General features: G+C 45.3%; 1 protein-coding gene across 4 annotated transcripts in view; it reads right to left on the bottom strand.

Moving 5' to 3' along the window:
• Positions 1-25457, bottom strand: part of MAP4K4 (mitogen-activated protein kinase kinase kinase kinase 4) — a 216567-nt gene that overhangs the window by 60867 nt on the left and 130243 nt on the right. For all 4 annotated transcript variants that reach the window (XM_014600377.3, XM_006269720.4, XM_014600380.3 and 1 more), the window contains exons 4-7: positions 7950-8075; positions 5143-5253; positions 2455-2545; positions 259-389 (exon numbers count right to left, since the gene is read on the bottom strand). In XM_014600377.3, coding sequence (XP_014455863.1) covers positions 259-389; positions 2455-2545; positions 5143-5253; positions 7950-8075 — 459 coding nt within the window. The remainder of the gene's footprint in view (positions 1-258; positions 390-2454; positions 2546-5142; positions 5254-7949; positions 8076-25457) is intronic.

Here is a 25457-nt window from a genome sequence, read left to right as displayed (position 1 = left end):
TATTTTCAGCATCTCAACACAATGAGACCGTGGGCAGAATTTCTAGGAGCTATTGCAAAATACATGTACTAATTTTTACTAATGTTTAAAGATAATAAACTGGTAATGATCCATACACAGTACTCTCATTAGAAAGATGTAGGTCTACAAGAAATTACTCTCACAAAAGATGACAAAAGACATAATAGCTGCCTTCGCTCAAAGCCGTTAAAGACAGCAGATGTACTTTTTATTACTGTGTGAACAGGGCTCTCTTACTCTGTAATCATATGTAGCGTCAGGATTTTCATCACAGGCGATAACTTCTGGAGCCATCCAGTAAGGAGTTCCAATAAAAGTGTTTCTCCTGCCAACTGTCCTGTCCAGCTGAGCGCTCACACCAAAATCCACTATGGGTGGAAAAAGATGAAAATAAAACAGAAGTGAAAGAAGAAAAAAAACATGCTGTGATTACTTCTCTAAAATGATTTGAAAAATAAAGCCACGTGGAAGCTCTGGGTGAGAGGAACTAAGAGAAACCATTCAAGCAATCAGAATCCTTGTTCTTTGGACAAAATATAGTCAATACCACAACATAGTCGGGAGATCCAGCAATATACAATTTGCTCTTCAGCACCTTGCATTACAGATCATCTTCCTGCAGTCATCCTACTAGTTAAGAGCGTGTGAGCGGGGGGGCAGGGGGGGAGTGTTGCAACCAGGACACATCACCTCCAGTTGCCAAGTTAAAAGATGGGCATAAAAATAGCAGCAGCCACCAGTTCTCTCCCAACCATTGTACCCCACCAAGAGCCCAGCTGCAGTCACTGCATCCAGAATGCAGAACTACCCAGTTACATTTCTGATTACTGTTTCAACAATATTGGTTTTGGTGACAAGGAAGAACAGCTGCCTCCACAAGTCATGGTCAGGAGAACTGATCCATACAGGGTAACCGTGTCTTCCACAGCCATTCATGCCATAGTAGTACTGTTAGCTGCTCTGCCCCTTGAGCTACAATATTCTCTGCTCAAAAATCAGGGACAGAAAGAAAAGAACTGGTCATAAGATTACTTCCCACTCTAATTCATATGGAGGAGGCATAGGCAGGAATAAGAGTTGAGTAAAATTTAAGAAATACCAACTCATCACCAATCTACGCAGTTTCTGCAGCAGTAAATTAAACTGTCAGAAAAACCTGCTTATTAAATTGGTGCAGTCCCCACCTTCCCCCCTAGCACAAACCTGATAATACAGGTAAAACTGCTTTGCTCAATTTGAATTTAATGCAGATATAAGCACCTTTATTTAAAAAACTGGCATATATCAGCATAGGCACCAAAGGCACATTCACCCACATCCATTTTTGTAGTAATTACATTTTGGCTTTCTTGCCATTTACATTGCGTAAATAAATCTTACAGAATTAAGAGGAAGCTATTGTGTCCCACTTGGAGACCCACACACAAGGTCCCCATTCCACCAGTCAGGATACCTTTCAGTTTCAGCTAAAGGGAAGATATAGTACAACACAAGGAATACAAATTGAACAGGAATGCTTCAGCCTGATTTAAAGAACATAAGGAGCACCAGACTGGGTCAGACTCTATCTTCTCTCCTACAGCAGCAGAGATAGAGTGCTAATGGAAGATTATTTAAACAGGGCCTATCCAGACTGATCCTACCCCTTTTATAGTTTACATCATCCAGAGACCTAGGAAGTCCTAATCTGTAGCCTGCAGCTCCACCTATAATGTTTAATAGCCATCGGTGGACCTCATCTGCATAAATTTGACCGATTCTGATTTCAACCTGGTTAAAAGTATCAGTCTTTATAATAATTTTGGGGCAACGAGTTCCTTTTGCATGTTTTAAACAAATTATAAATTAACCAAAAAAGCCAACAAGCTTATAATATAATAAATGCAGGATGATAAAGAGTGTAGTAACTGGAAGAGGCAAAAATATGCTGGCATGAAAGCATACATTGCCTTGGAGCCTAGAGGCCAGACCAGGAATGACAACAGCTCTAAACAGGTATCCCAGCAGCTCCAACAGGCATCTGGGCCATATGCTGCAGGTTAGCTGCAAGTGCTGTATGATGTCTGTCTCGAACCCAAGCAACAGATGCTTCTTTAATTATAGCCAGATACAGACACCCACTGATTCCTGTTTTGCTGTTGGCTTCTGAATTCAAAATAAATGGAAGAGTCAATGCTGGTGTCAAAGCTGACCTGCTTAGCCATTCAAAGTCAGTAAGGGGTACAAAGTAATCTATCCATTGATCCCAGTATTCCTAGAAAAAGAGGGGAAACGCAGGTAGTCTCCTCATTCATATTGCAGCAGTGACCCAATTTAATTCATATATCTATAGATAAACAGCATTATATAAATCACATGCTATTGCATGTGACATTCTAAAGAAATAAAATGAATTTGAGAAACATCAGGAAGTGGATATTCTTGCCTACTTACCCAGCTTCACCTCTGCATTTTCTGTCAACAATACATTCTGCCCTTTGATGTCCCGATGAATCACATGGTGGGCATGGAGATGTGCCAAGCCCTGAACAAAAAAAAGACAGACGTCTAAGGTTAGCTCCTCTGCTTAGCAGCAGTCCCATAGAGTCCAAACTGACACAGACAAAGTGCTTGGTTAGTTACTCTTGAAGTTATTAAAAAACCCACACTATGATGCAGTGGTTTTTGGGATCCTGCTCATGGAATGCATGCACCCCGTTGCACCGTACACTTCTACAGCATGCCACCCACATAGATTTTGATAATTAAACAGGGGCTACCAAAGGTGGTGCACATACTGCAAACAAATAAAGCCCAACATCTGTGCTTTACATATTCTTTTTAGCTGTAGCTTTAAGAAACTAACTCCCATAAAGTTTCAAGACAATAAAGCCGTAGTTGTGATGTGCAGAGAGTCATCCATAAAAGAACAGCAACTTAGCATGGAGAATGAACCAACCCACACATTTCCAATGCCAGTAATCCTTAAGAGGAGAAAAATGTGAGATAAATTTATTTAGCGGGTGAAGGCGATACAAGCAATAGACTAGAGAACCTTGGCAAAGTTGCAGTTCTGTTGTTTAGCTCCTGTACTTGGATGATTGTTCTTTGCAACTGAATACATATAAAAGACAGCATTATATTTTCCAAAGAAAACAAAACCTGCTGGCATACAGTGCTTTTGGTTGAGACACCACCTGGATGCATGCCCCAAAGCATTAACGATGTGGAGGAAGGGATAAGGAAGACGTATGTTATATTTTACTATCTAATATAATTTGTGGAGCAAGAGGCAAATCTCTTAGCAACTGACTTTATTTTGGTTTCTCTTCAGCAGTCAGTTTAGAAAATTCTACTCTCTAGTGGCATCATCTTGCTTGCTCATGCTGCCCTCAAAGATTTAATGGTGGGGGGAGGGGGCTCTTTTTAAAAAAAAAACAAACCTTAAATTGCAGAAGGTTAAAAGAGTAGTAATTGCTGTGGAGCAATTTTCTAACACATGTTCTTCATTAAATGATCGTTAACTAATTTGCCCATATAACAGTTTGGCTTTTTTAAGAATAGTTAATGAATGTGGCAAATAATACAGATGTCATGAGCTAGAGCAATGAATGTTTAATGTTCCCGAGACCATCCACTGACTGTTAAGACTACGCATGGCCTTGTCCTCTGTGAAAACTCAGGCTTCTACTGTGGCTTGGCACAACACACCTGGTACAGCCTCAGTCTCATACTGCATCAGCTGGGAAGGTAATCTTCAGTTCCCACCTCTGTATCCTTACTGGAAAGCATGTTTGGATGGGGAACAGGATAGGACTTGCTATTCAAATTCTGGACCACTGCCCTACCACTACCCAGCACACAAGGATACATTTGATAAATTCTCTCCTAAATTTCTACTTGCACAAATCTTTTCCCCCCTCCAAGACAAAATCATCAGGTTCCTGCTAGCAAACAATTCATCCCCTTAAAATTCTTTCACAAGAATGAGGCAGTATTTTTGCAACACTGTTTTAGACGTTAAATAAGGGACTCTACTCCAGAAATATGACTTCACACCTTACTTGAGGAGAATCTAAGATATGCAGGGTATAGTATGGTGGCACTTCAGAAATAACTATTAGAAGCTTTATAACCATCACAGATAGAGTATTGAGACACGCAACTTGACTGATGTTAAAAAACAGTTATAAATGCAACTTGTAACAGAGCTGCCATTAGGTATTTTTGTCACTTGCATTCCTGCTTACTAGTGAGCAGCAACAAAAGAGTCCAAATGCAAACAGCTTTCAGCACTACTCTCTGGAGTTAGGGCAGTAAGCCAAGACTCCATGTCTTCCTCCCTCTTTGCAAAATTTACTGCTGCCACAATAGAATACTGCTGACACAATACTGTGGAAGACAGAAGCCAAATTAGACATAAGGTCCAATGATACGGTCCTTTACTTCAGGTTTTATTACTAGACTAGTCCCATTCACATACTGTTACTAACAATATGGGGTGCAAGATATTTTTCTTTATCAGATGATAGGAGGAATGCTGTACCAATTTCAATCAGCACAACGCTCAAAATGCCAGATCAAGCAACACCACATTTACATTGATCAGAAATTACACATGAAAAAGTAACAAAACTATGGGGACAGCCATCTTTCTGAAAAGTAAGATTGTATACCACCACATAACATTTTAGGGGCCTGACTGAGCATGACACACCATTCTTCTCCATCAGTTTCTGGAAGTATTGGTGTGCAAGCACTCCAAGTGGAATTTTCAAAAAAGTTCTCACCACTGGCCTAACCCTACTCCCACAGCTTCAATGTAAGCAGAGGAAAGAGGCTAGTGCTAAGCACTTTTTAAAAATCCCAGCCTTAACCTAATTTTGTTATATTAGTATGGATAATTAGGGGTTCCAGAAGCATGCCTGTGTGCATTAGAGATATGAAAAACATATTCTCAAACTCTATGCTGGCCTCTTGTGACAGTTACCCACTTTCTGCAAGGTTGACATTACTATTCTTCCACACAGCAAGCAGACGTTTGGGGCTTTTACCCCAAGAATCTTAATGTAAGCAACCCTCTTCAGTTCCATCCATATTAGTACAGAAACTAAGGTCGACACGATGGATCACTGTCCTCACCCTGAGAATCTCTCTCGAGATGTATGCTATCCAGTCTTCTTTCAGAGTATTCCCTTTTGTGTTCTTCACAAGGTCTGTGATAGATCCTGCTCCACAAAACTCCATAACAAGCTGAAAAAAACCAAGCCAATATTGAACATAATTTGCAGAAAACCCAGGGTTTAAGATGCAGCAAAGTTGGATATAATATTATTCTCATACAGAGACAAATGGCAAATACCATGTCTTGGCCTGGAAAAGGGAGGTAAACACAGCTCTGATGCATGTCAGACATACAGAACGCATCCCATGAGTACTACTCAATTTGTGATTTCGTGGAAACCACACCAAAAAAAAAAAAAAAATTAAATTGGGCATTGTCTGCACAATCTACAAAATAACCAAAACAACCGCCCCCCCAAACCTCAACCTTACTAAAGATAAAATGGTGGTTCCCCATGGCCACTGTGGCCTGGCCTATGCGGAGGGGTTAAAATGATCACACCAAAGCTTCTTAATTTGCAATTCCCATTTCTTTACAAGGGTCAGAAACAACTGCTAGCATTGCACATATATTTATATCTTAGCTTCTTAAATAGCTAGGCACTGTTAACTAAAAACACATTCGTGCATAATGAGCAACACTGAAATATTTTCATTCCATAAGAACTAGTTTCTATTCACTGACAATCCCTTAGAAATTTCCAATATTTTTATTTCAAAAGTTAAAAATAAATACATAAATAAATAACCCAAGGGATTCTAGAAAGATGCACTGATACATCGGTCCGATAGTGGATTGGCACCAACATAAAGAAAGTTGGCTGTATCAGAAATCAGCCCAATGCGGCCAATAATTTGGCAGATAAATGCCCGTGTGTGCGCGCAGTCACAGTACAGCGCAGACAGCGAGTACAGCCCAGCAGCTTGGACAGCCGAGTCCAGCTGGTAAGTCCACGGTGGTGGAAGGAGCGTGGGAGGCCAAATCAACACCACCTGTGGTGAGGGAGGGAGTGGGGCAGGCGCTACCCAGCTGGAGTGGTGCAGAGCGCAGGACGAAGCTGCAGCTCATCCAGGGAGTGAGTGCACCCCCCGGATCTGCACAGGGTAGGGTGGGCAGGGTGCAGCTGTGGGCTAGAGCCAGGGCTGCGCCAGACTCTTCTCAGCAGAGGCTGGGCTCGGGGCAGGTGGTGGCAGTGCTGGGAGGAGGACTACGGGGGCAGGGGAGGGGGAAGGCTGCAGCCACTTCAAATTTCACCATAACCATCCCCCCAACCCCACCTCCCAGAGTTGCCGCCACCTGCCCAGGGCAGCCCTGGCTCAACCCCCACCTCCACACATGCTGGGAAAAGCCAGGAGAAATTTGGGGTAGCTGCACTCTGCCCTGCCCCATCCTGCCCTGCGCAGATCTGGGGGCACATGCCCCACCACCCTGTGCCCTCCCGAATGAGCAGCAGGAGCTGCTGGACAAGCTGCAGGACAAGCGGAGCGCAGCAGCGGAAGCCGCCCCCACAGAATGAGTTGTGGCTCCATCCCACACCTGTGCCACACCAGCTGGGCAGCGCCTGATCCCCAGCCTCAACCCCACTCCCTGCCTCACTGCGGGGAGCATTGATCTGCCCCCCCACACCCCTTCACCCACACCAGACTTACCAGCTGGACACAGCTCTCTAAGCTGCCAGACTGTGCTCCTCGCTGCCTGTGTGCTGTGTTGTGGCTGCGCATGCACACACGAGCATTTATCAACCAAATTATCAGCCACTTCAGGCTGATTTCCGGTATAAGTCAATTTTCTTTATATCAGTGCCAATCCAATATCAGACTGATGTCTTGGTGCACCTCTAACTCCTATACTCTACAGAGTTTTACTTCAAGTATGTGTTCACAAATTACGTTTAAGTGTTTTTTGAGAGAATTTGTTCTACACCACGCACTAAGGGTGCATCTACATAAGACGTTTACTGCCGAACTGACTAATTAGCTCAGCAGTAAACATCTTGCATCCACATGTGCAGGACCTTCCAGCTCGACTAAACTAATAAACCCCACAGCAGGACAGTATTTGTAATACTTGTATTTACCCTGCTACGAGTTTTTTACTCTGCAGCAGCGCACATGTAGACACTGACACAGCTAGCTGGGACACGAAGAGGCTTCAGTGTCGGGGCTCCCTGCCACCTAGCCCCATGCTGGAGCACTGTCATGACCCAGCCAGCCCCTCCACAGCACACTGAGTTGGGTCAGAACAGCCTCAACCTAGGAAGATTGACAGCCCAGGCTCCCTGCCAGTCAGGGTTGCTCCAACTTGGCTCAGTGTGCTGCAGTCTCAGGCTCATGTGTATATGTGGTGCCTAGAAGCAATAAACTCCATAGCAATAAGCACCAGAGTTTATTGCTCTGCATTAATATACAAGTGTAGACATATCCAGAGTGTCTTTAAAATGCTTAACAGTTATCAACGTCATTAAAATGTTAGTGTTGGGTAACCCCAAAACTTAAAAAAAGGAGAAAATTCATTTTCTCCTTTAAAAAGGCAAAATGAGTCATATGGTTATATTTTCTTGCTGCTCAACTGTTTATTTTCTTTACAAAGTGCAATATTATCTACCTGAGGAAAAAAGAAAGTGATTTAAATAAGTCAAATGCTAATAGCAAATCTTAGACCAATTTTTCTCTAAAGGATGCACCAGTAAGATTCACCTAATCGATCCTGCCATGAAATATCAAACTCCATTACTTTGTATTACCTAACATGATCTTTTTGCCATCCTCAAAAAATAAGCAAAGGGGAAAAAGCCTATGAGCATACTTGAGAAACATCTGCTTACCCATAACTGATCATCATGCCCTGGAGGACTTTTTTTAATGAAAGCACCATAGTAGGTTGCAATATTTCTATGATGAGAGTACTTCTTTAGCATATTTATCTCCAGCTTGATTTCTTCTTCTTCATCCTTTGAAACAGAAAAACATGCATTTTATATGACGTGCATTATTTATCACCTCCACACTCACATGAATGGGTAGATACAAAGGAAGAAAATTATACCAGCAGCATGCTCAGTGAATACAGTTTGGCTTAGTGCTATGAGATGTCAGGGTTTGTTATGGGAAAAAAATACCTGAAACAGGTTTTTTCCCCCCCAGAACTTCAGTAATTGTGACACCATTAAAAGACTGAAAATACATGCAATTGATAAGAATTCCACAAAATTCCTATAGTTTAAATGACATATTGATAATTACATGGGAATTTCTCTGTAGCTAGAAAAAAAAAAAATTCTGAAAGACCAAAAAGATCCATTTTTCAGCCTGGTTATTATAGTCATGGCACAGACAGTTTCTAATAAACATTCTATTAAATCCACAGAATTCAGAATGGATCAATTATCAGCAGCGAAAAAAACCTGAGTTTTTTGAGGTGGGTTTTTTGTTTTGTTTTGGTTGGGGGGGGAGATGGGACTGACTATAACATTTGACCAATTCTATTTAAATCCCATGTAAACCACTCAGTGGCATGGATTTTTACCATTAAAGCATGTTCTCCTTCAGGACTGAGTCTTTGCAGGAAATGAGTTACACGGAAGCCCATCCTGTGCCAAAAGCAGCAGACAAATTAATTCCACTTCAGGAAAACAACTTGGGAGCTCCGGAAGTCCCTTTACTCATGTAAATGAGCCATTTGCCCTGCATCCCAGAGGTCATTCCTCCTCCATATGGTTGTACACAGGAAGAGCAAGTGCATCAGGAAGAGCATGGCTAGGAGTCCAACATGTAAACAGGATACCATACACAAAGACAGAGGAAAGGTTTCTTTTTTCCTCCCTTAGTAAAACGCTCCTGTATAGCACCAACTCAGGTTGAAGACGGCATATTTTCCAAAGGAAGAAGTTTTTTGCAATAGTTAATGGTAGACATGATATCAGAAACAGCTGAAACTTATGCTGTTTGGCTGTTTGTTTTGCAGGAGGTTAAGTACCAGTAGCTGCTAATGTGAGAGGGTTGGGGTGGCTTGCAAATGAGAGGCAGAACACATGCCTGAAGGCAGCATGGCTGTCTACAGAGGGAATGATATGGAAGAGGATATACTGCGATTGCTGGCTGTGCTTACTGGTACAGGCAGAAGTACACTGCTTAGAAAGGACATATTCCACAGACAAAACTTCAAATATTCCACATTCACATTGATATCAGTGGGAACAGAATCAGTCCAATAGTTTGGGTTTGCATTCAGTCCAGTAGACTTTAGGAGCAAAGCTTGTGAGGTATTACACTGATAGATACAGCAAACAACTGGCTATAACAGCAAGTCACACACAGACAGCGCACAATCAGATTGTCCATGCAGCTGTGTCAATGCACCTTACCCTGTGACTTGCTATAGCAACTGTGCTATTTCAGACCTGAACCTTTCCCCAAACCAAGACCACAAGTAGTGCTCTATCACTACAAACTGTCAATTTTGTGTTATGGACAAATGTCCATTGGAAACTAAAGACAGAGCATGCTTATTGTTTCATGTGTGTTTTCAATCAAGTTTGAACTCTCACTGGAAGAGGAGAATAGCTCTACCGCTCTTAATGTCACTAGGTCTTTAAAGATGACACATTCTCCATTTAATGAGCCCCAGTGAAATTAAAAAGCTAACAGACCTGAGGCTTCCAGACATTCCAGCAAAGACAAGTAAGTAAAAATGTGGTAACCTCCCCATTACTAAAGCAGATCAGGGACTCTAGGGAAAAAAAAAGGGGGGGTTAATCAAAACCAAAGCTATTTGTGAAAAAGGGTTGGTTTTGATTCACTGTACTGATTCAATAAGTATTTTTTCACATGTCAAGTATGTTCCACTTCAACATATTTAAATGAAAATTTTCAATTCAAAATAACTTTGTTTTGAAATGTTTTTAAAACAAAGAAATTGAATGAGAATTGCTGATATAAGAGACGCACTTTCAATCAACTCATGTTTTTTCACGATTTGTTTGTTCACAGAAATTATCTTTTCATTCCAATTTGAGACCTGACATTTTTTAAAAGACCTTGCTGCAGAACAGGAAAAACATTTCCTACCTGGCTCTTCTCATTAGTATATGCTTTGCTGAACAATCAGGTTGTAAGATAGCTCCCAATTCCTGCATGAGAGAGACCTGGAATTGGATGCTGCATGTTCAGATTAAGGTGCTTTTTAAACAAGGTTGTACAGAAGAACCTCACATCCTGCTGCATACACTATTATTCCTTGCACAGTTGCTCCTATTAGGTCCTCAATTTGCTGAGGCCTCTCATCACAAAGATAAAGGGTAAATTTAAAATGATTGAGGAGAGAGACTGTCACTCACAGGAAAGGATACAAAGCTACATCCTTTTTTCTTGGAAGACAGAGGCAGCTGGTTAGCCCCTCTTAGTGATTTTATGCAGCTGGCATCAATTACCACTTAGCCCATTATCACTGGATACAAACTCCCATAGAAACATTCTTTGTCTCTGTCTGTCACAGTACAGTTTTCACTTGTACATTCACTGTCTGTTTGTGACAGAATGTCTGATTACTAGTAATTTTTGCAGTAAGCTATATTTTTGTAAGAGCCACATGATTAAATCAAGTTTCAGTTAGAGCACAGTCCTCTCCAATTTCCATTTATTTAGCTATAGATTGCTATAGCATTTCAGGGACAAACAGAACCACTAGGAGTTTTTATATTAAAAAAAGATTAACAAGAGATACTACCTGTCGATTTCTAGCCCATGCTACAACTATGAATAAATCTATCATCATGGTAAAAATACCAGTAATATCACTTTTCAAGATTTAACGTCACACGTGTTAAATATAAAACAACAATGAATATTATCTGTAATAGCACCATCTGGTGGGTGCCACACAGTTTGCACTTGGAAGCCACAGAAGATTGTTTCTTTCCCAGCACTTAAATTAAAGGCACTGATTCTCAACCAGGGCGTCATGACACCTTGGGGTGCCTTCAGATACTTGCAAGGGTGCTGCACGGTGTCACACAATGTTAGCACTGTTAGGTGAGCAAAGATCATTCATCAGGTAAACCCAGAGATTTCTAATAGTAATTCAGTGTTAGGTACCTGCACACCTGCTGTAATCTTACTGAGTTATTTGCAACAGAAGAATCGCTCTATTATTTTTCTGTAGTCAAAAACTGAGTGAAAACTAAGACCTCACATTTTCCAGAGGTATTTCAAGTTAAAGGTTGAGAACTACTGGATAACTGCTTTAGCACACCCAATAAATACATAGCTGTATTTCTCTAGGGCGGAAAAAAGGGGAATCCACTATTTGGTTAATTCTGGCTGCGTGCAGATGAAACGAGAGGCACATGTGCATGACACTTTAAAACGGTCTAAATGCTTTTGCACTGCTTTAATGGTGTTGCTGTTTGCACACCTTGGCAGCATATTGTGCATTAATTCCAGCTACTCTAGGAAATTCGGCAACGTAACGCACCTTAAATGACTTGGGGCGCAGCAAACTAAAACTCCTTCAAGGAGTTTTAGTTTGCTGCCCCTACAGCCATGGAGTAAAGCACCGGGCTCCATGCAGCTCCATGGCTCTGCAGAAAGCCCTGCAGGCAGCCTGGCAGTAGCCCGGGAAAGCAGCTCTGCCCAAGAAAAGCAACAAGCCTGATTCCCACCCCCCACCCAGGAGCCTGCCTGCCTGCAAGCTGTGCAGGGGCCCAGTGCTTCCCTCCGCGGCTGTGGTGCTCCCCAAGACCACCTAAGCTGGGTGCCTGCAGGTGGGCGCTGCCTATGGGGGTGCCGCCCCTACTGCCGAAGAAGCACCAGCCTCCCCCACAGCCCAAAGACCCCTCTGCCCGCCAGCAGCTCACCCTCCCGTCCACGCCAGAGAAGCAGGTAAGTCAGCAGGATGTGTGCAAGACACGGGTTTAATCAGCCCTAAATAGAAGCAGTGTTTTTCAAAACCCACCACCTCAATTTAGGGTCCCCATTTCATCTACACACCCCCTATCACAACTGGCCTTCTGAAGATGATAGTTTACTTGAACAATTAGAAAAAAAAATTAAGCCAATGACAGCCACTACAAACAGATTCACAGGTTCTTTTTTTCTTTCTAAATGTAAATTTTCAAAACCATTGTGTTTATCTTTATCTTTTAAAATAAAAGAAAGAAAAGAGGAGGAGGAAATCCTTAAGTACAACAACCACATAATGAACAGCCTAAAAAATCTACCCAGTAGGGCAGGGCTATCCAACTGGCAGCCATAGGCTGCATGAGGTCCATGAGGAGTTGATCTGTGGACCCCGGGCTCCCAGGTGAGGGCCACTTCCCCCACCACTCTGGAGGATGCTGCTACTGCTGGGATCTCCAGGTTCCCCTTCCCTCCTCCAACTTATGCTTCCTGCTCCCTGAGAGCAGGGTGGGGGTGGCATTGTTGCAGAACCCAAGATTTGGTGGATCCAGGTTCCTCTCAAGGTGTGGCACAGTATAGTGTGGGGGGGGGGGAATACACAGCATGCAACTCCTGGAGGGGTGGGAGAGATGCTGGTTTGACAGGGGGGCAACCAGCAGTGTGGCAGACACCTACATGGTATGCAGTTTGGAGTGGGGGAGCCCACATGGGTGCAGCCTGCCCAGCATGGGACCCCTAGCCACTCCAAAGTTGGACAGCCCTGTTGTAGGGGGTCATTTCCTGAGTACCTAACTAAGAGCAAACAGTGTACAGCAATTAAGTGAATATATCACTCCTAAGGGGATGGTATCCTGGTTAGACCAGAAGAGAGGGTTTGCACGAGTAGTTTACTCATTTCAAGTATGCAGGAAAGGAGGGCGCTAAAATAAATATTCCAATTTCAGCAACCATTGGGGAAAAGAGAGAGGATGTGACCCTAGCCAAAAGTTTGGCATCCAAGACAAGAAAACCAAGCCTGGCAACACACCAGGCTTGTTCCTGAAGGCCTCAAAAAGCCTTGTACACTGGGTCAAGGCATTGTCTTTCTTCTCTCCCACCCAACCCAAGTAGTCATTTTGGCTAACTGACCTCCCCAGAGTGAGAAATTCACTAGAATAGAAGACTGGGAAGGTGACTAAAAACAGGGCTCCAGTCAAACCTGGGAAAGCAAAAGCTGAGGAGTGGAAGTAGGAAAAAGAGTTCCTGGGCTGGAGAGGCCAGAGCTAGAGAGATGAGCCTCAGGAAGGGGAACGCTCTCATGCCTGAACTCGCACCGATTTCTAGTAGAAAAGAAAAAGAGCCTATATTTAGGAATCAAACCAAATAAAATAGACCCAGAGGGAGGACTGTGTTTTCACAGATCCATGGAGAGGGCCCTGCTTTCAAAGTACAGGGATGCAAGTGAAGGAGAAAACTAAGACTTGGGTTCCTTAAAGACCGATGTTTGATCACTGGGGGGGGGGGGGGGGGTGGAGGGGGCCTTCAGTGGGGCACTCACCTACACTGTTAGAAGACAGCACTGAATAACAGAGTTACCTCCAAAATCAACTTGAGATTTGCCTTGTTTTCATTCTATGTTTCAGAAGCAGGGAGCAAAGGGGCACGGGGAGTAAAATATTTAAAACCATCTCCTCCTGATACCCGATTTATGAATTGAAACATGAAAAAGGAGCCAGAGCCAAACAATCCAAGTCAGCAGTTGAAGATGAACTAGAACAAGTTTCTGTCCCAAAGTTATGAGCACATGCTTATACCCTGCCAGATAATGTGTCTATTGCTATAAATCACCGCGTAGCAGAAAACAAGTTAATAGGGTCAATGATTTTTTTTTTTAAAAAGCTAATTTACAAAGTTTTTATTATCAACTACAACATGCTTTATATTAATAGTACTGATGGATTTCAATGAAGTAATCTACCAGATGAATTACCCTCACTGTATCATAATTTAGATTTCTGCAAAGGCAGAAATCTCCAGTCACTCACTCCCCTTCCTCCCTTCCCATGCAACTTTTACAGCTTTGCTGGCCTGCCTCAAAGGAATGGCATTGTCTGGAGAACAGACAGTTGTTACTTTGTATCTTGGTTTGAGATTTAGCTAGGTTGGCTCAGGACAGCTAGTCCCCCCTGCTGGTTTGTACCCTTTTAATTTCTAACTCAGGTGCTGCAAGAGAGAGTGGCAGCTACAGCAGGTTCAGCAGCAGGGGCACCTTTCCAGAACATCGGGGCCCATGCACCCGCTTCTTTCACTCATAGCTCTAGGAATGAAAGAGCCATTCCTCTTTGGAATGGAGGGGCCAGTCAGAAACAGCCTTTGAATCTTTGCTTTCTTTCCCTCTTGCTTTCTTCATGTTTCTGCTCAGCGCATTGTGTTCCAAGCATGTGCACATACCCACCCCCCTTTTATAAATAAGCATAGCAAGCCATAAATAAGCCAAACAAATCATGGGATTAACAGGATACCTGCAGGACCATTCTGCATCTTGCACCTTCACCTTTAAAGTCCTCCAGTGTTTGTCTAGTCAAGGGTTGAGCTGTTCAGGTCAGGGAATGTGTGTTTGTATATTGGGCACCTCTGCCCAGGCTGAAGCCCCAAACATAAGGTAATTTATTCTTGACTGCTATTTACTCTTATTTTTTCCACCACTCCCATGCTCAGACTGCTTTCCAATCAGATGCTTTCTTTGTCATTCTCGTCTCCAAAAAGGTTCCCAAATGCACTCCAAACCTCCTCCTTGAGGCAATATTTTAAAGGAACAGAAAGATAGAGAAAATGTACACTTCTCCAGAGTCCTGTAGACGCAAATAGCCTTAACCTTCAAGTGAAAGTATTAACAAAGTGCACAGAATAATTCTGAATAACTATGGAATTAACAAAATGGGTATAATAGGCTTCACCCGTCACTGTGACACTTCTGCCTCCATTCTCACTCCTTTGTCAAACGTAGTCTTTGCATGTTAAGCTTTCTAGAACAGAGAAAGTTCTTTTTCCACTGAGCAGTGCCTGCAAACTCAATGATTGCTTCAACATTTATATACTTCACCAAACCAGCTACAGTACAGAATGGCAACACCTGCACAGATGCCCTCAAGTAAACAGAGGGCAAAAATTTAGGGTCTTCTTGCTGGGGTCAAAACCCCAGTTTCACTAAGCTTGCCAGGACACCAGAACTCTTCTTTACATCCATGTGTGTGGTCACCTCTGCATTACAAGTTTCTATCAAGTGGATTAAAAAGTCACAGCTGCATTCAAAAACAGAGAGGGCATTTTCTCCCCTTGGCACATCATTCTCTTCACTGTGTATTTAGGCCAAAGTCCGATGCAGCCATTGCAAAGGAAACTAGTTGAAGCGCTCACAATAATCTCGCCAAGACTGTGGCTGTAAAGCAACAGTAAACTAACTGAACAAGAAAGTATGATCGATGGTTAGCTTATAAAAAGGATTTCCAGCATGCCTGAAGCAGCCTGGACAGCAGCATTGTGTGAGCACATGTTGGAATCATTTGCATGAACAAAGGAGCCAAAACCACTTGAAGACAATACTAGTCTGTTGTCCCCCTAAAACTACCTCCTTTCCGAATTGCTATGACAAGGATACTTTTCTCTCGTATCTAATTCTGCTGCCAGTACCTCTGCTGATCACAGCATGAGCTGTGTTAAGAGTTATGGGAATATGCCGTTACTGACATTTACATATACAATAACAAGAGTCCAAGCCACTATGGTGTTCTCAGAAGGAAACCAAGAAAGCAATCCCCTCAGGGCAAACCCCTTCAAAAATGTTCCCAAAAGAAGCCCCCTGATTCTTGGTCATGGTTACTTAGGAGTTTCCTGCTCAATTGGCATGTTTCTCTCATCCATATAATTCAACTGTCCATCCTCATCAAGTCTGTATTATTACACATTACACCAGGGGTTTTCAACCTTTAAGGCAGAGCTTTCCAAACTGTGTGCCGCGACTCAAGGATACTCGGGGTACTCATGGAGCTGGCGAGCATCATAGCCCAGCCTCTAGCGCGGATCTTTGAAAACTCTTGGCGCTCTGGTGTAGTGCCCGAAGACTGGAAGAAGGCCAACGTGGTGCCTATCTTCAAGAAAGGGAGGAAAGTGGATCCGGCTAACTATAGGCCCATCAGCCTGACTTCTATCCCGGGGAAGATCTTAGAAAAGTTTATTAAGGAGGCCATCCTTAATGGACTGGCCGACGCCAACATCTTAAGGGATAGCCAGCACGGGTTTGTTGCGGGTAGGTCTTGCTTGACCAATCTCATTTCCTTCTACGACCAGGTGACCTATCACCTGGACAAGGGAGATGAGATTGATGTCATATATCTTGACTTCAAAAAAGCCTTCGATCTGGTGTCCCATGATCGTCTCTTGGAGAAACTGGCCAATTGTCGCCTTGGGTCCCCCACGATCCACTGGCTGGAAAATTGGCTCCGGGGTCGGACCCAGAGGGTAGTAATTGATGGAAGTCACTCATCGTGGTGTCCTGTGACCAGTGGGGTCCCCCAGGGCTCTGTCCTTGGACCCATACTGTTCAACATCTTCATTAATGATGTGGACACTGGAGTCAGAAGCGGACTGGCCAAGTTCGCCGATGACACCAAACTTTGGGGCAAACCATCCATGCCAGAAGACAGGCGGGTGATCCAGGCTGACCTGGACAGGCTCAGCAAGTGGGCGGATGAGAATCTGATGGTGTTCAACGCCGATAAATGCAAGGTTCTCCACCTTGGGAAGAAAAACCCGCAGCATCCTTATAGGCTCAGCAGTGCTATGTTGGTTAGCACTGTGGAAGAAAGACTTGGGGGTCATCATTGACCACAAGATGAACATGAGCCTGCAATGCGATGCTGCGGCTAGTAAAGCGACCAAAACGCTGGCTTGCATCCATAGATGCTTCTCAAGCAAATCCCGGGACGTCATTCTCCCCCTGTACTCGGCCTTAGTGAGGCCGCAGCTGGAGTACTGCGTCCAGTTTTGGGCTCCACAATTCAAAAAGGATGTGGAGAAGCTTGAGAGAGTCCAGAGAAGAGCCACGCGCATGATCGGGGTCAGGGAAGCAGACCCTACGATGACAGGCTGAGAGCCCTGGGGCTCTTTAGCCTGGAAAAGCGCAGGCTCAGGGGTGATCTGATGGCCACCTACAAGTTTATCAGGGGTGACCACCAGTATCTAGGGGAACGTTTGTTCACCAGAGCGCCCCAAGGGATGACGAGGACGAATGGTCACAAACTACTACAAGATCGTTTCAGGCTGGACATAAGGAAGAATTTCTTTACTGTCCGAGCCCCCAAGGTCTGGAACAGCCTGCCGCCAGAGGTTGTTCAAGCGCCTTCATTGAACACCTTCAAGATGAAACTGGATGCTTATCTTGCTGGGATCCTATGACCCCAGCTGACGTCCTGCCCTTTGGGCGGGGGGCTGGACTCGATGATCTTCCGAGGTCCCTTCCAGCCCTAATGTCTATGAAAATCTATGACACATTAGTGTGTCGGCAGCAGTGTGTAGGTGTGTCGTCCGAAATGCAGAAAATTTTGCGGAAGGGCACCGCAGAGCTCCCTTACTCGCGTCTGCTTCCCTTGGCCCCTCCCCCGGAACTGAATTACTGTGTCGCGAAATGATGCATGTCTAAAAAGTGTGTCACCAACATGAAAAGTTTGGAAAGCTCTGCTTTAAGGAGTGTACCCCTTCTGGTGGGTACCCACTTTCAGACAAGGGGAGGAGGACGGTGCTGATGGCCAGCCGGACACTAAGCCAGCAGTGGCAGGAAGTGGCGCACAGCACCAAGTGGTGAATGGCGGTGGTGGGGAGCAAGGAAGTGGTGCACAGCGCCGGCGCAGGCTGGTGAATGGTGGCGGCGGGAGGTGGGGAGCTCGCACGTGGCAGCCGCTGCTACTATTCACCACCCCACACTGCCGCAGTGCACCACTTTCCCGCATTACCGTGCGCACCCCTGGGGCTGCCCCAAGTATCCCCAGGGGTACATATACCCCTGGTAGACAACCCCTGCATTACATAATAAACTAGCCTTTTACTGGCTACTTTGAGCCTTTTTCAGCTCCGACAAAATGGACAAGATTCAGTACTCTTCTACCATTTCCATTCTATGCTTTAAAAATGTTTGTACTTGTACAGTCGTCCTAGACTTACATGATTAAGGACAAAGTCTTGCTATCAGATGTCAAAAAATGAGACTGCATATAAAAAAAAACAAAAAACCCCATCTATTTTCCTATATATCAAACCTCTGACAAGCAAATAGAAGATATAATTACCATAAAGAAATATTTTCTTGTACAAAATACATAAATTTGAAAAAGTAGCACTTTTGTATCCATCAAAAGCATGTAGGTATCCTAAATAAACTGAGGATTTAACAGATTTAATAAGAAACAGGAGGGCAGGTTTAATTTTTAAAGAACATGCACACTAACCTAAGTAATTAAAGAAAACAGTTTGGGGAAAACTAAAAATTAGAAGTGCACCGATATATTGGTCATATATCAGATCAGCACTGATAAAAGGAAAATTCACGTTATCAGCTTTTTTTGGCCGGTATAGCCAATAATGTCAGCTTTTTTTGGCCGGTATAGCCAATAATGTCAGCGATAATGCCATGTGCATGTGTGCAGCCACAGCATGCACACAGCCAGGAATGCAGCCCCACAGCTTGGCAAGCAACATCCTGCCAATAAGTCTGTGTGGCAGGTAAGGAGTGTGGGAAAAGGAAGGTGTGAGAGAGCACATAAAGGCCCCCATGGTGAGGGAGTGGGGCAGGTGCTGGGGCAGAGGCAGGGGCATTCGCTGCCCATCCCACTCCCGGCGGGGTTGCATTCACTCCCTAGCTAGGGCAGAGATTGTGACCCCGCCGGGAGTGGGATGGAACTGCCAGCAGCTCATCTGGAGGCACAAGGACTGGAGAGAGGGGGCGGCTCTCTGTCACTGTGCACGTCCCCGGGAGGCATGGGGCCATGTACCCCACCAGATTTGTGTACAGGGTGAGGGTGGGTTGCCCGCTGTGGGCTCAGGGCCAGGGGCTGCGCCAGCCTGTTTCTGGCAGGGGGGCTGGGCCAGGGCTGTGTTCAGGGTGGCCGTGGGCAGGCAGGGGCAGGGCGGGCAGTGATAGTGCTGGGAAGGGAGGGGCTATGGGGTGGGCTACAGCCACCCCAAAATTCACTACTCACCCCTCCCAGCGCCGCCACCACCCGTCCTGCTCCCACCCATCCTGAACACAGCCCCAACCCAGCCCAGCCCCCCTACTGGGAAGAGGCTGGTGCAGCCCCTGCCCCACTCTCTCCTTTACCATGGGGGCCTCAATCTGCCCCCCAACCCCATTCTCTCCCCCATGCCCCTTCCCTTGTCCCCCTGCCTCCAGACTTACTGGCAGGGAGCTGCTCTCCAAGCTGCCAGACTGCATATCAGCTATTGGATCGGTATCAGCTGGTTAATAATCGGCATCGACCAAAAAAATCTTTATTGGTGCACCCCTACTAAAAATGCTGTTTTACATTGCCACTTTATGCCATATAAAAGCAACCCTAGATTAGAAGTTAAAATTGAAACCATGTCAGGCATAACTTTAGCTGTGTCCTTTGTTCAAAATGGTGACATACATATATCCCACTAGCACACCATTAACTTTGTCACCTTTTGAAAGCTTCACTGGGAACTTAATTTCTTAGGATTGTTGGGGATTAATGACTTTAGAAGTTTTTAAGCTCCTATCATGCGCAATTTTTTAGTTGTTAGACAATGAATGAATACACTCTACTGCATAATACATGCAATTCATGAAAGCATGTGAAATGCCAGAAGCAACCACATGAATCCTATGGGGAAAAAGCAACAGATTAGTGATGGTAGTTTGAGATATACCACATATAAATGCATAAGAGGATGAACAACTGTGACCAGTGAGGAGCAGGCACCCATGAAACTAAATCTCATCTATTCTCTGAAAATACAAATTTTCCCAATGCCAGTCTACCAACAACTGTGCTATCTATGCTCTCAGTAGGGATGTAAACAGTTAAATGAGTACAAGACAATTGTGTTTATGAGCACAACCCCAGGGTGCTCCTGAAGGGTGGCAGCACAGCAGCTCCAGCCTGGGAGGCTGTTGTTTCAGCCCTATTGCTCAGCCTGGCATCCCTGCTGTGCTGCCTGGACAACCCCTCAGACCTGGCACTGCCTGCTCCAGCTCCATGGCACCTCCTTGGGCAGACCCAGCCACATGCTCAGCCCTGCCTCAAGGCTCGACCAGGTCCCAGGGGGCCCCAGCGTCATGGGCGGGAGGGAGGACTCAGCATGCCCAGCAGAAGCCACCCGATTGGAACCAGACCTCCCTCCCCAGTACAACCTGGGGAGGGCCCAGCCTGGCAACATGGAAGAGCCTTCCAGGTCCAGGCCACAGTGGCACAAATGCAGTGGGAGGTACAAGGAGCCTGGGGGGGCCGAGAAGACCTACCATGGGACCAGGAGCCTTACTGCTGCAGCAGGAAGGCCCCATTCAAATCATAGCACCTCCTTCTCTCCCTCCCTCCCCATGGCAGCAGGAACCGGGCACAGGTGAGGTCTGCAGCCCTGGTTCCATCCACAGCCCCAGCTCATGGGGGCAAGGGGAAGCTGCAGCTCTGCAGCCGGGCCACCCCCCTCGACCATGCCCACCACCCCCACACATGGCTCTGAACCAACAGCCTGGGGTCCACAAAATGCTGGGCGCATAGTAAAGACATAAGGGGCCACATCCAGGGCCAGATATTCACACCCCTAGTTCTTAGTGAACCCACTTCCAGGATCAATAATACATATCAATCCCTGCATCTAATAATGCCTCACTCTTTGCCATCTTTACTACTCTCTGCATGCCAAATACACAAAGCAGCATAGTGCACACATTTGGCCACTAATAGCCAAACTGAAATGTAGGCTGCCTTCTCAAAGGCCAAACAGCTGTTGGACCACTACTACCAACCTGACCTGGTTTCAAACACAGCCTGGAGTTAAAATAGTTTCATATCATGTTGCCAACCCCTTCAGCCACCAAGCCCAAAAAGTCTTTGGGGGTTTAATTAAGTAAAATTTCCTCATTAAAACATTGCCAATGCTGTAATGTTTTCCTTCCCAGGATGTAAAAGTGCAAATAAAACCCTGACAAATGTGGTGATGTCAAAAACCATCTTTACAACAACAACAAACAATCAAAACAATCTTACTATACTTTTTCTTCTCCTGCCAGCCAATCCACTGAAAAGAAACATTTCTCTTAATGTGCAATATGAAAAAAGAAGATTTACATCCCTCACCCACCCTCCCCCCCAAATCCTACCAAGGTAAAACCACCAGGCATAACTACATCTAAAACACTACAGCAACTACCCAAAAACTAAAAGTGAAATCATGGTTTAGTAAACAGTCGCATGTAATGCTCATTGTCCATGCTGGACTTAAACCTACCCCAGTTTCTTATATAGAAAGAAGAAAGCTTAACATTTTGAACTAAGTTGCAGCCAAAGTGCTCCTTGTAACAAAGAATTAGCCTGAAATCATAAGCAGCTTTATTCAAGAAAAGATTTCTTTTATAAGTCATCCAAACCACGTAAATTATGTACTGTACAAGTAAAATGCACCATCAGATTTCTATGCATGTCTTAGGGACATAATTACACATTCATTAATGTGTCATAATTACAATTCATTAAGTTTATAGATTCATAGATGTTAGGGTCGGAAGGGACCTCAATAGATCATCAAGTCCGACCCCCTGCATAGGCAGGAAAGAGTGCTGGGTCTAGATGACCCCAGCTAGATGCATATCTAACCTCCTCTTGAAGACCCCCAGGGTAGGGGAGAGCACCACCTCCCTTGGGAGTCTGTTCCAGACCTTGGCCACTCGAACTGTGAAGAAGTTCTTCCTAATGTCCAGGCTAAATCTGCTCGCTGCTAGCTTGTGGCCATTATTTCTTGTAACCCCCAGGGACACCTTGGCGAATAACACCTCACCAGTTCCCTTCTGTGCCCCCGTGATGAACTTATAGGCAGCCACAAGGTCGCCTCTCAACCTTCTCTTGCGGAGGCTGAAAAGGTCCAGGTTCTCTAGTCTCTCCTTGTAGGGCTTGGTCTGCAAGCCCTTAACCATACGAATGGCCCTTCTCTGGACTCTCTCCAGGTTATCCGCATCCCTCTTGAAGTGCGGCGCCCAGAATTGCATGCAGTACTCCAACTGCGGTCTGACCAGCGCCCGATAGAGGGGAAGTATCACCTCCTTGGATCTATTCGTCATGCATCTGCTGATGCACGATAAAGTGCCATTGGCTTTTCTGATGGCTTCGTCACACTGCTGACTCATGTTCATCTTGGAGTCCACTACGACTCCAAGATCCCTTTCCACTTCCGTGCCACCAAGCAGGTCATTCCCTAGGCAGTAGGTATGCTGGACATTTTTCCTCCCTAGGTGCAGCACTTTCCATTTCTCCTTGTTGAATTGCATTCTGTTGTTTTCTGCCCACTTGTCCAACCTGTCCAGGTCTGCTTGCAGCTGTTCCCTGCCCTCTGGCGTGTCCACTTCTCCCCATAGCTTTGTGTCATCCGCAAACTTGGACAGAGTACATTTCACTCCCTCGTCCAAGTTGCTGATGAAGACATTAAAGAGTAGTACCTGTAATGTTAGGTACTAACTTAATGCACCATAGTCTGCGCTACTGCGCATTAGCGCAAACAAATAAATGGTTGTTTTGTGACGTTAATGCACAGGAGACTAAATCTACTACGTATTCACATGGGTTTTGCCCACTGTGCTAAAGCACAGTAGAATCAGTTTACTGCACTCAAAACATCTCATGTAGACATGTCTCAAGCGTAAAGCTCTACAAGTTAACTTAAGTCAGGCTTGTCCAACATGCGGCCCGCCAAGCCGTTTTCTGTGGCCTACGGTGCTGCGACGGAAAACAAAAGTAAACACTGTTTACTTTCATTCCCACCCCCTGTCCCTCCCCCAGCCCCTCAGCAGCTTCCTAATGGCTGCTGAAGGCCTGGGAATGGGACAAGGTTCCCACACGCACCACGTCAGCTTGACACTGCCGACACAGTGCGTGTGGGAAGAGGAGTAGCCGTGTGCCACTCGGGACAGGATGAACCTGGACAAAGCAGCAGGTGCTCACCTACACTTTCCCCCTACCTGCACTGGTCAATCCCGAGCGGCACACGGCTCCCCCGCCACCTCTGCTGGCTGGTGCCGACCCAGGCGGGTCCGTCCCATCTGGGCCAGCATGCAGCCGAAGCCAGATTCCCACGTGCTGCTGGGGACGGGAGGAGCCCACCCAGGTCGGCACCGGCCAGCAGAAGTGGTGGCGAAGCCGTGTGCCACTCAGGACTGACCAGTGCAGGCAGGGGGAAAATGCAGCTGAACCCCTGCCGCTACGGCCAGGCTTGTCCCGTCCCGTCCCGAGCAGCACATGGCTCCGCTGCCGCTTCTGCTGGCAGGTGCAGACCCAGGTGGGCTCCTCCCATCCCCAGCAGCTCGTGGGAACCTGGCTTCAGCCGCATGCTGCTCCAGATGGGATGGACCCAGCCGGGTCAGCACCGGCCAGGAAAAGCGGCATGCAGCTGAAGCCAGCTTCCCACATGCTACTGGGAACGGGAGGAGCCTGGCCGGGTCGGCAACAGCAGAAGCAGCGGTAGAGCCATGTGCCACTCGGGCCTGGACGAGCCTGGCCAGGGCAGCAAGGGATCAGCTGCATTTTCCCCCTGCCTGCACTGGTCAGTCCCAAGGCGGCACGCGGCTCCGCTGCCACTTCTGCTGGCTGGTGCCGACCCGGCTGGGCTCCTGTCATCCCCAGTAGCACATGGGAAACCAGCTTCAGCTGCGTGCTGCTCTGGATGGGACAGACCCACCTGGGTCAGCACCAGCCAGCAGAAGCGGCGGCGGAGCCGTGTGCCGCTTGGGACTGATCAGCGCAGGTAGGGGGAAAGTGCAGCTGAGCCCCTGCTGCTCCAGCTGGGCTCATCCTGAGGTTCATTTCATGTTTGTAAAATGTTTGGAGAGCCCCACATAGATGCACTGCAGAGAAATGCAAAATATATTTTGACTTATTTACCTGGCACCTTGGGCTGAGATTTTCAAAGCTGAGTCAAAAGGCCAACTTCCATTGAAATGAATGGGATTTAGAGGTCTCCAAATCTTTTATGACAACTTTGTAACATGCCTACCTACCCCTTTTTGCAAATCTCAGCCATAGTTTGGAAGCTCAGCCAAAGAACATAAGAGCGTCTGAACATAAGAGCATAAAAAGTGCCATGCTTGGTCAGCCTCATGGTCCATCTAGCTCAGTATCCTGTCCCGAACAGTGGCAGAGGTGGATGCTATAGAGTAAGAGTTTTGAACTGGTTATTTAGACCCATTTCACTGTCACTTCCTGCAACTTCATTGGTGTCAAAGGTCACGTGACATCACTTCTTGATGTGATACCACTTCTGTGAGGTCTTTGAATACGGCTCGCCAGCCCACTGGGTGATAAAAAGTTCGTGATCCGGCCCCACATTCAAAAAGGTTGGACACTCCTGACTTATGTCATCAGCACAACCAGGAGGTGACTACAGTCTCTGCCTTTTTCTTTTTTTTTTTTTTTTGGGGGGGGGGGGGGACGACATTCTGGTCCAATTTTAGCCATTGTCTCTTTTATCCAGGTAACTGACTACTTTCTCCTTTATGTTCTCTTGCACAAAATAATAATAATAATAATAATAATAATAATAATAATAATAAATTGCTACTGCAACAACAGAATCTCTTGGATAGAATCACCTAAAGCATTCACATTTCAATTTCTTTCATATAAAAGGATGGTGACGAGGATCACAGGAAGGATGATGTGCTAAAAAGATATCAGCCCATCTTCTTTCATTTAAGCTTATACCTCTCAGCAGTTTGTTCCTATAAATCTGCTACAATAGAACAAGTGAAGAGGATCTGCATTAAGGCTTCAAGCATAAATGTGATGGGGGGGGGGGAAGAAAGGAACCCCCCTAAACAAGAAAAGGCTATACCTGAAAACTCACTTTTCCGGCAAAGGCCTAACACAAGGCGACAAACAACCTGGAAGTGAGATACAAGGCAGAATAGCCAGATCTAGGAACTACAGAATTAAATAAAGTAGCCTTATATTTTCTAAATTTCAGATGTGTTATTTTATTTTATTTCATTTTATTTATAAAGAAACTTTTTTCAGGCTAGCTAAGAACTTTCCATCGGCACTGAAGGATAAAAGACCTCCACATCTTCATTTTGTTTTCTTTATACATCCATATTTTTAAATCTCTTTCCTTTTTAAAGGATTTTTATTATTGAATAAAAATGTTTCACACTTCCATGATACAATAACACTGAGAAGACC

The sequence above is a fragment of the Alligator mississippiensis genome, chromosome 1, assembly GCF_030867095.1.
Source record: "Alligator mississippiensis isolate rAllMis1 chromosome 1, rAllMis1, whole genome shotgun sequence".
In the NCBI taxonomy this organism is placed as follows: domain Eukaryota; kingdom Metazoa; phylum Chordata; order Crocodylia; family Alligatoridae; genus Alligator; species Alligator mississippiensis.
The sequence above is the reverse complement of the archived record's forward strand: the minus strand, read 5'-3'. Positions and strand labels throughout refer to the sequence as shown.